Here is an 11,285-nt window from a genome sequence, read left to right on the forward strand (position 1 = left end):
GGAGGGTCAGGAACTGGAGGACCAGGAACCGGGGCAACTGTAGCCGGAACCACAGGGACTTGAGCAGAAACCGCGGGAAGCAGAGCTGGTGGATCAGGAACTACAACAGGTACCACCGGTGCAGAAACTGCGGGGGTGGAGCTGGTGGGTCAGGAACCGCAGGGGCCAGAGCAGGTATCGCTGGCACCGGAACTGTGGGGGCCAGAGCAGGCACCGCCGGTGCAGGAACTGTGGGGGGGGGGCTGTGCCGGGGTTTGCGCCTTAGAAGAGGCCGCCGCCTTCTTCGTGAAGCTGGGGATCCTCGGAATGGCATCCTCCATCGCGGTCGCGAACACTGCCGGGTTCTGACGCCCAGAAGTGGAAGAAGCGGCGATGGAGACAGCTCCCAGGAAGATCACCAACTTGTCTTCCGACCTCCAGTCTTTCTGCTTCTTTTTTCTCCGGTTTGATGTTTTCGGCGGAGTCCAGGGTGCCTCAGGGAGCTCTGATGGCGGATCCGAAGGTAGCTCGTTGTTAAGAGTTAAGAGTTATCTGCCAGGCCTTTAACTCCGCCACCCTCTGTAACAGCTGCCGGAGATTGTCGCGCACCTCCACAGCAAGGTGCGTGTCTTCAGCCAGGGACATCCCTTCTAGGATGTCATTCGTTATGTCATTCTGATCACAAACATAAAAACTTATAATATATATTTAATATAAAACGTGTTAGTATTAGTCATAATGCGTTATCATTTCTCTGACTCAGTTAACACGTGCATTACCATATACAGTGGTACCTCAGAACTGGAATTTTATCTGTTCAGAACTCCGGATCAAATCCTAAAAAGTTCGAGTTGTGATCGAATTTTCCCCATAAGAAATATTGGAAAACTAATGAATTGGTTCCCGGCCCCAAAAAATTTTTTTTTAGTATTTAAACACAAAATGAACCGGATAAAACAAGAAGAGCATACAGTATACTGTACTAAACACATCTAAGCACATTTATCAAAGCAGTAATTTGTAAAGTAAGAAAATAAATGTATCCAAACAATGTGTAAAGTTAAAAAAAAACAATGTGTCCTGCCCTGATCATCCACTCCTTCCATGTGCCACACCCTCTCGTTAACCCCTTGTGGAATCCCCATGTGATCAGCTGTTTCTGTTTGTTGTCATTAGTCCTCTGTATTTAGTCCGCGTTTCAGTTTGTTTCCCCAGTCCGGTCATTGTATTGTCCGTCTGCGTAATTAAACCTTACCTGTAATTAAACCCCGTATTTCCCGATACCCTGACGTCTGCGCCTTTGTTTCATTTCCGTCACCGCTTGGCAGGATAATATTATTATACTTAAATGTATTAATGGTTTATTATTAATATTAAATTAATTAATAAGAAATCTTTATTTTTAAATGTATTTTATTATATAATAATAATTACTGTTACTGTCTATCATTGTCTAAATGTATTTTTACTGTCTAAATATATCTATTCAGCTAGTGTAAACATGCACGATGCTATCACAGCGAATGTGAGGCTGAGACTGAAGCGTTACCCTTTGTTTGTGCTGAGAGACGTGCCGTGTGACTCATTTCCCCGCACGTACAAGTTATCCTAGGTCGGCGTTTACGGTTTGACATCGAGTTCTAGCTAATTTTTTTCAAACTGGTTGGTTCGACTTTTAAGAAAATCAAGTTCTAATGAGTTTGAGAACTGAGGTACCACTGTATGTTAATTTTGATACCCCAATGGAAGAATAATATGAGCAAATAGTTTATTTTATCTTTTATTGAAGGCTAACACTTTAAAATGCGGGCCTTTCCAGTTAAGTGCAGTTTTACGGCTTGTTAGGCTTCTGTTTTTAAAGCCATTTGTCAAATACAATATGTGAACGAAAGTATTTAGATACCAGGCCATTACACCTACAGGAATTTTTTATGACATTCCACTTTAAATCCATAGACATCACTTTAGAGTTGCCCCCCATCCTTTGCAGCTATAACAGCTGTCACTCTTTTGGGAAGGCTTTCCAGAGGATTTTGTGTGTCTGTGGGAATTTTTGACCATTCATCCAGAAGAGCATTTTTGAGGTCAGGCACTGAGACTGGCTGTGAAGGCCTGGTTCTCAGTCTTGATTTAAGTTCATCCCAAAGTGTCTGACGGGATTGAGGTCAGGGCTCTGTGCAAACCAGTCAAGTTCTTCCACACTAAAGTCACCCAACCATGTCTTATGGACCTTGCACTGTAGCACAGTCATGCTGGAACAGGAAATAGCCTTCCCCAAACTGTTCTCACAAAAGTTGGAAGCATAGAATTGTCCAAAACGTCTTGGTATGCTGAAGCATTAACAGTTCCCATCACTGGAAGTTATGGGCTTAGCCCAACCCCTGAAAAACAACCCCATACCATTTTCCCTCCACCACCAAACTTTATGTGATTCATCACTTCACAGAACACATTTCCACTGTTCCAGAGTCCAGTGGCGGTGTACTTTATACCATTCCATCCAACACTTGGCATTGCATTTGGAGATGTGAGGCTTGCATGCAGCTGCTCAACCATGGAAGCCCATTTCATGAAGCTCCTGGCACAGTTTTTGTACTGGGGTTAATGCCAGATGAAGTTTGGAACTCTGTAGTTATTGAGTCAACAGAGTGTTGGCAACTTTTATGCACTATATGCCTCAGCACTCAGCGATCTCGCTCTGATACTTTACGTGGTCTGCCACTTCGTGGCTGAGTTTCTGTTCTTCCTAAATACTTCCACTTTGCAGTAATAACACTTACAGCTGACTGAAATATCTAGCAGGGAAGAAATTTCACAAGCTTACTTATTGCAAAGGTGGCATTCTGTGACAGTACCACACTTGAATTCACTGAGCTTTTCAGAACGACACATTCACAAATCTTTGTAAAATTGACTGCATGGCTAGGTACTTGATTTTATGCTGTGGCAATGGGTCTGAATGAAACACCTGAATTCAGTGATTAAGAGATGTGTTCCAATACTTTTTTGACTTAACATTCTCCTTATGTTTTGAGAGCAATGTCATGAACTGAGAAAAAATGTAGTGGAGTGAAACCCTATTAAGTCATAGCTGCTTTAATTGATCCATGCAATATTGAAATAGGCATAATTAATTTTTGACAATATTTTGTAATTCTTTGGAATACATAAACATCTACAATGAATGAATATACAAACTATATTTTTTATAGTATTGCAAAATGATTGTATGTGCAATTAATCATATGATTAATGTGTTTAATTAATCATGTGATTAACTGCAGGTGTATGATTAATTGCTATTTTAAAAAAAAGTGACAGCCCTAAAAATAACCTATTTTCACAGCATCTTTTTGTAATAAATTTATTTATTTTGTTTAAGCCTCTGAGTTTCAGATTATGGTTGATGTATATATTTTTGGGCTTAGTTTCTCCACCTGGTCACCATAAGGTCCCTCATGAAAACCCATTAAAAAGGCAGGTTTAGATTAACACACTGGTACTTGACATACCATTCCTCATTGTGCCCCAGAATCTCATTTCATAGTGAATGCTGTGTTGGGGTCCTGACAGCTCAGGAAGGAGGACCCCTAGCCCTCATCTGATTCGCCTGTCTTTTTCATAGTTTCAACATTTCATAGATGTTGCTCACTCACAAGAAACAAACACTTGCCTTTACTGATACAGAATGTTCCAGCCTTAAAAATTAAGGAAGAACGGAAGTCATCTCAGTTCCCTGCTATTTTGCACGTAGTAAATCATGATGTACACCGTGTGATCGGTAAATAAGCGTCTCTTCGGTTTTACGTTACTTTCACTCTCCAAACTCGGCACCACCTTTACCAAGCTGATCTTTCTGCAGTGGAAAGTGAAGAGAGCTGGAACTGCGCCATAACTAGTCTCTCTTTACGGTATGGCTCAGGTACAAGTCACCATTTGACTGCACCACTGGAAAGTACCTTCCCCCATCTCAACATCTCAGGTGTTAGACAAGCTTTAAATGTGAAGGACAGACAATATTCTCATTATTTGCTTGGCTCGCCCTGGAAAGGAATATTATAGAAGCAGCTGTGCCTAGGGTTTTCGAGCAGAAATGCTATTTGAGCATTTTTTTTAACTGATCCTTGGCTATGTCTATAATTACTGACATGGTTTGCTCAGTGGAAATCATCAGCCACATACATCCCTTTTGGACAGATTTCATGTAACAGTAAAAAGAGTTTGGTCACTGTGCTTGGCGCGTAATGATAATTGCCATTACCTGAGTGGTTTGATTTTCGATTGCTCTCCCACCTAGACAGCCCGCCATGTGAAAAACAAAGAGGCATGTCCTCACGCACACGAGACTGTGAAGCAGCAGGCAGTCATCAGAACATACAGCTGTGCCGCTAATATTTACGCGAATACATACCAATGTGGCACGTAAACACCAATCACACATAAATATATTCTCTGACCAGAACAGCCAAACTTTTACAGCGGTGTGCATATGCAGGCATGCACACACACACACACACACACATGCAGTGACTCTCAGGTGAGCACAAGCACAGACACAGACACTCTACACAAACACACAAATCCTGTAGTACTGTAGGAGAGATTAAGCTAACACAAACTGAAGCAGAGACATTTGCTTAGGCCTTGTACATCATTACTGTTAATGTCTTATTTTAGTGTTAATTGTTACTATTAAGATGTGCTCTTCATGGGTATTTCTGAAGTTTTGCAGTTCTTAGGAATGTTCATTATGTGAAGTACTGCTTCTTGGACATGCAGGTTCTCTTAAAATATCCCTACAGAATCCATTCATACATCTGTCCAAAGTTTATACATCATACTAAGGTAGATGGTAATGAAAAAGTATCCCAAAACACCCTATTTCCGTATACAAGAGGGCTATGTTATTCATTTTGTTATGTTTTCCATTCATTTCTCCCTATGACCCCGACCCCCTCTACAGGCATTACCACAGCATGGATGAGTTCAGCCATTACGACTTGCTGGAAGTCAACAGTGGGCGGAAAGTGGCTGAAGGCCACAAGGCCAGTTTTTGCTTGGAGGACACTACCTGTGACTTTGGGCACCTGAAACGATATGCCTGCACATCCCACACTCAAGTGAGTGTAATGCTATCTGTGTAAAAGCAATGCAATCCCTCACTAACATTCTGTAGTGTTTCATCTTTAGTTGGCTTAGTAAATGCTTTTAAATTAGTGGTTTACTTCAGTATATCCAAATCCAGTCCTTGGGGACCTACAGACAGTCCATGTTTTACCAGGAGCTGGGAGGGAGCAAAAACATGGACTATCTGACAGGAAACTTGGAGGGAGCAAAAATCTGGACCGGCTGTGGGTCCCTGAGGACCGGATTGGGAAAGTCTGATTTATTGAATCAATATGAATGCATCAGTGCTAAGAGTCATACAGTAGGCAGGTCTTCTCTACATGGCTAGAGAGGCTAGCAACAGGGGTACATAAAATTCTGGGGTTTGGGGGGCACATACTTCAGTCTTGTTTTGTGATCCCAGTTGTAGTACTTCTGAAGACCCAATATCCATTTTGTTTCTCTGTGTGTATCTCTTGCGCTAAAGCCAAAATGGCTGCTTATTTTTCTTCCTCTTTGCTGTTTTATTAAAGTCAAATAAAGCCCCTATTCCATCCTTATATCCCCAAGCAAGTCTTTCAGAGTCTCACAGATTTTCTCTCATCAGGGTCTGAGCCCAGGATGCTATGACACCTACAATGCTGACATTGACTGCCAGTGGATCGATATTACTGATGTCAAACCAGGAAACTACATATTGAAGGTAGTGTGGAGAAGAGGCTTACACATGCAACTGCCATTATTTTGCTCTCTAATCGCTCCTTCTGGTGAAGGTCAGCTGAGCAAGCAGCTCTACCCTTTGTGTCATTGCAGCTCCAGGTGAATCCCAAGTACCTGGTGCTAGAAGCAGACTTCACCAACAATGTGATCAGGTGTAACATTTACTACTCAGGACAATTTGTCACCACCACAAACTGCAAGATCACACAGTGAGTCTGACCTGCCTCTTACGAGGTCGCACTGCTATGCGGAGTGTAAGGAGAATGTGTTGAGTGATCTATGTGGAGAGGTGCATCTCCATAGCTTTATCTTCTCTTTACATAGTCATCCATCAGCATGCAGTAGCACAAGTGCCAATATACAAGGCTCATTAAAGCTGTGAAACTGTTACATCTATGTAAATCTGAGTTCCCTCAGCTCATCTGGGATGATCTCAGCAATTTCATTAAACCAAATCCCTGTCATTGAGTCTATGAAATGTATAAATTTCATGAATCATTTAACAGCCATCAAGCTGAGATATGATGTGCCTATCTCCAATTTCGAAGAGATGAGCTGTTGGTCCTTGGTAATTAGGTCAGCGATGCTCGTCAACAGTGCCCATGCTGAATAGTAGGACACATGCAGAAATATCATTGAGGTATAATATACTTCCTGTGCTGCCACAGTGGAATAGAAATTACCCACAGTATGCATATAATTTATTTGCTGGAAAACAGTGCAATATGTTGGGAGTGCCTTATATAAATTAATTTACAACGAAGGGACATTTTTTTCATTAAGTTAATTGCTAAGCCCAGAAGTTTCATCAACCAAGCCAAGGCCAAATTCGAAATCAGGGTAGTATGAGGTCAGATTTGAACAGAGTTGGAGCAGGAGGACAATAAAACTATGTGAAGCGTACCATGTAAAAACAAGAAAAGGTATCAGCACGGATGTTAAACTTGGTCACCTCAATAAATAAATGACATTTAGCTTAAGTTGTATTCTATCTGGCTTTAAACAATCACATACTTATACTGGAATCTTGTTTCAATATAAAATCGTGCAGATGAATTACTGTATTTTCCTCTAAGATTTAACTTTGTGCTTATTCTTTTATTAATAAGGGATGCTGCTGCGTGCATTGCTCTGATAAAGATGCTCCTGTGTTTCTTTTCACTTAAAAGGTCCTGATCTCCTGTTCTCCTAAGTAGACCACCCATCACCCCAGAAGAGCGGAGCATATGTGTTGGGGCTGCTGTTCCAACTTTGATCTTTATTCCCGTGAGCCTATGGCAAATTGAGGGTTATGCAGTGATGATTAGATAAGCTGACACTAAGAAGACAGAGTAAAGCAAACACTTTTTCAGGATCCAGCAAATGCTCTGTTCTTTATTCCTCTTTGTATCTCTGACCTAAGAGCATCTTCGAAAACACAGAAATATGGCACAAACCTGGTAAGCTATTCACCTGGAGATGTATCATTTGCCATCAAATAAAGTATAAGAAAAGCTGGATGGAAATTAGTGGTTACGCCTATATCAGAGTTACATCTGAATCCAACAAAATGGTTCTTCTGCCCCTTGCATCTGTTTCAGGGGAAATGAGATGTCAGTGACCAATGACTGAAAGGGACTGCTATTCTTGTTTTAATGTTTTGCTTCTCTATGTAACATTTAATAAAACAATGAAACTCAGAGCACATCTGGGAACACGTTGTGAGATGATCTGTGTGAAGAAGTCAGCACTTGTACGCTCCAGTTACTACATTCCTAAACATGGCCAAGCATAAATATGGTGTTGCCCTTTTACAGGGAAACTGTAAGTCATCGCCACTCTTTCAGTGCTTTGAGTAACAGTAAAGAAGACGAAGTGGTCAAGCTGTCTTTAGAAATATCCATGATCTGGACTGCTACTGTAGATCTAAACTCTTTGATCAGTTACAGTACTTTTAAAGGGGTACTTAACCCAATAAACATTCGTCAAATGCGGAACAGTCTATCTTAAGCAAGAACGAGTATCACAATTTACCCACTGTTGCATGAGATTGTAGAGAACTCTTTTTTAGTTTTCTTGATTGTATTTGCTTCATATTTTTTTTTGTTGAAAACTGTTCTTCTGTACTGTATCTGATTTGTTGCTGTATTTTTAAACATCCTAGAATTTATTCTTAATATTTCATAACCAATCAATGTTTCGGTAATGTGTTTGCCACACTACACTAGGGGGGAGGGGGAGTTAATGAAAAACTACTGGTAAATCACATTTATAGACGTATCAGTTGCTAGGCTTGGTGTTGCATAGAGCTACAATACTGTATGTACCTACCTCTGAAGAAATGAGCTAATGTTTTCAGCAAAATGCATGGTTTATACTGAGAACTCCTTGTACAAGTACCTCAGAAAAATATACATGCTCTGGGAAAGTGGGAAATGACGTACAAAGAACACAAATTCTGAACATTAGCTATTATAATTCTATAGTATAAATACTTTGTGCACTTTCTCTTCAACCATGGGCTAAGTTTCTTAGCAACTTTTGAGATTCACATATTTGCAAGTTCATTATTGGACCAGTAATGAGGTGTGTAGCTCTGCATCATTAGCTCAAACTACTACAACTGCTGTGATCTGCCGTTGGGGTAATTTGCTTGAGATCTGTATGATTTTCCCTACCTAAAATGATATTCTCCATTTAGAATAAAGAAATGTACTACAAGAAAGTGTCATGTGAAAATTCTGCTTGAATTAAGACTGATGACATTAGGGTATCCAGAAATGCTTCAGATGGCTTTTTGGTTTGGTTGAAAGGATTTATTGAGTTGGTTGGTTTAGAGATTATAGTTAGGGTGGTTAGTGGTTTCTCCAGACAGTGTCGAACAGCCCTCCTTGACTCTAGACTTTCCCACAAATTAAAAAAAATTAAATAAAACATGCCTCAGACACAGTTCCTCCATCAGTCTACTATCATTCATAGATATACTTTCTGATGGTAATAAATATGCATTACTTTAAATACAATCTATTTTCACATAAAAGTATATCACAATTCATATCTCACATTGATTTGACATGCTTTGAATTGCTCGATCTTATATAAAAGGTTGTACATCTGTGAGGAGGTCAGGCAGATTGTTTGTGCTGTCTGTTTCTGGGGTTACTGTACAGGGGTATAGGATTGCGGAAAATGCCTTCACCTTAAGAGAAAATGTATTTGTGTCTGAGTGTCCATGCATGGATGCCCATTTTTCCTAACCTTGTGGAGACATTTTTTGGACGTCAAGACAAGATAATCCTTTAAAAATAATAATTTAAAAAAGTTGTATTGAGTCTTATATTGCATTAAAGATTCAACGTGTCGACAATAACAAGCGGACAAGCACACATGTGCAGAGTAACCGCGTAACATAGCTCATTAATGCAAACAGCCTGCTCCTCTTAATAGTGATTCATGTGTCTGCAACTGAATATATACCATACTATGCAAAAGTCTTAGGCAGCCAAAGACAATGATGCTTAAATGATTTTTATAATGGTGTAAAACTATGCTATTATGCCTGCCAAAGTGTGTTAAATTATCTATTTCAAAACCTCTGCTAAAATCACCCCATTATTTCCAGCAACCATCCATACACCCATGTATTTATTGACTTGACCACTAGCACACCTTCTATGGCTAATCAATATCTCAGTAACTTTTTTTTTTTTTAACAAATGAGTTAATTAATTGAGTTGGTGGTGAAATTTTATAAATACATGGAATGGCTGGTGTACCCCTTAGGAGAGGTTTGTGAACTGAAGCGACTTTCATCTAGCCATCCAACTAGATATTAGTAACTTTTTGTACATCAGAAGAAATTTTTAGTTTTTATTGTGTTACTCTTAATTTCCTTATGCTCGGTGGTTAAATTGTGTTTCTTGATCTAAACCAATATGAACTTACTGCCCAGTAGCCTGAAACATTTCCTTTGACTGACTTCTTTTGACTTTTGCGCAGTACTGTACAACATGCAGACAGGCTCAGTGCAGCTACACTTTTATTTAGCAAATGCTAAGTTTTCCAAAGCAATGTACGAGTGAGAATTAGAAAGCAGGATTAGCCAGCAACTGAGGTTAAGGGCCCTGGTCAAGGGCCCAGCGGTGATACGATTACTCAGCTGGCCATGGAATTTAAACCCACAGCCTTCTAGACATATGTAGACACCCCTAACCCACTGAGATACACATCACACCACCATGACAGAGGTCAGAGGAGGGTGGTCAGACTCATTAAAGCTAAGAAGAAGAACACGAGTACAAGAGTAACAGTTGAGTATAAGTCTGGTGCAGAAAGGCATCTTTGTATGCACCAAGAATCAGATACATATTTAGCAGACACCTTTATCCAAAGTTATGTACAGTTAGGAAACAGGGTCCACAATGGTCCTGGAGCAATAGAGGTTAAGGGCCTTGATTAAGGGCCCAACACTGAAATCACTCTGCTGAACACGGTATTCAAACTGGTGACCTTCAAGTATCTAAACCCATTGTGTCACACACCATGCACATCAGCTGTGTTAGCTCATCAACTCTGTAAATGGTTCTGGAAATGAAATAGGGCCTTACATGGTACTATGTAGAGGTTCCAAAATATGTGGAACCTGATTTGTTTGTTCTGCAACCCACATATACAGCCATATGATCTCTGTGGTATATTACTCCAGCTGAGTAGTTCAGGCTTATTTTATTGAAAATTCCTCACTCTTCTGGCCAAGCCTGGACTAGGAATATGAGACATAGTGTTGAAATTTAAAACAAGGCAGTTAAATAAAATGAAAGCAGAAAGAAATGAAAATACCCCAACAAGAATTTTCCTGCTTTTTGAAGAGTGAAAGAGGAAGGAGAATAAAGTTTTCAAAAATTGCCAATGACAGGTTATTAAAAGGTTCTCCAAACAATACAGAGATGGATTGCATCCCTTTGAAGAATCAGATGAAGATGAAAGAGAGAGAGAGGGGGGGGGGGGGGGGAATCATTCCCTGCACAAAAGCAGCAAAAATACTGACAGCTCTGAGTGAGTGCATCTTTTGTGCAGTATACAGACTGGCTGGTCTCACAAGGACCAAAAAATTCCCAAAGGAATGCCATTTATTTGGGACTCTTATTTTTCTGGTGTTCTATTTTCAAATGCAGCTTCATTTTATCCTAATATATGTGTACATATATACAGTATGTATACAAATATGCATTTCAAGTCATATGATTTGGTTTTTAACCTATGGCTATAACCCTCTATAGCCCAGGTTGTCATGGGACCAAAAAAGTGGCCACTGTTGGAGTGAATTATCATTTAGTTATTATTGTAACTGCAATTGTATGTGTGATGTGATCTAATTATGATGCAATGTGAATGAGTAGACGGTACTTAATTGGTAGACAGTGTCTGGCGACACACTGAAAACAACTATAATTCAATACAGGGCATAGTTGTCTCAGTCCCTTTGAGACTGTTTGCACGTT

The 11,285-nt window shown here is 40.1% G+C and overlaps 1 protein-coding gene across 2 annotated transcripts in view; it reads left to right on the forward strand.

The window, feature by feature from the left end:
- LOC111848085 (lysyl oxidase homolog 1-like) overlaps nt 1–8,509 on the forward strand; it is a 48,846-nt gene extending 40,337 nt beyond the window's left edge. For both annotated transcript variants that reach the window (XM_072717807.1, XM_023819822.2), the window contains exons 4-7: nt 4,943–5,099; nt 5,693–5,788; nt 5,899–6,014; nt 6,975–8,509. In XM_072717807.1, coding sequence (XP_072573908.1) covers nt 4,943–5,099; nt 5,693–5,788; nt 5,899–6,014; nt 6,975–6,981 — 376 coding nt within the window. In that variant the 3' untranslated portion in view covers nt 6,982–8,509. The remainder of the gene's footprint in view (nt 1–4,942; nt 5,100–5,692; nt 5,789–5,898; nt 6,015–6,974) is intronic.
- Nucleotides 8,510–11,285: the final 2,776 nt, after the last annotated feature.

Source organism: Paramormyrops kingsleyae, chromosome 11 (assembly GCF_048594095.1).
Source record: "Paramormyrops kingsleyae isolate MSU_618 chromosome 11, PKINGS_0.4, whole genome shotgun sequence".
Classification (NCBI taxonomy): domain Eukaryota; kingdom Metazoa; phylum Chordata; class Actinopteri; order Osteoglossiformes; family Mormyridae; genus Paramormyrops; species Paramormyrops kingsleyae.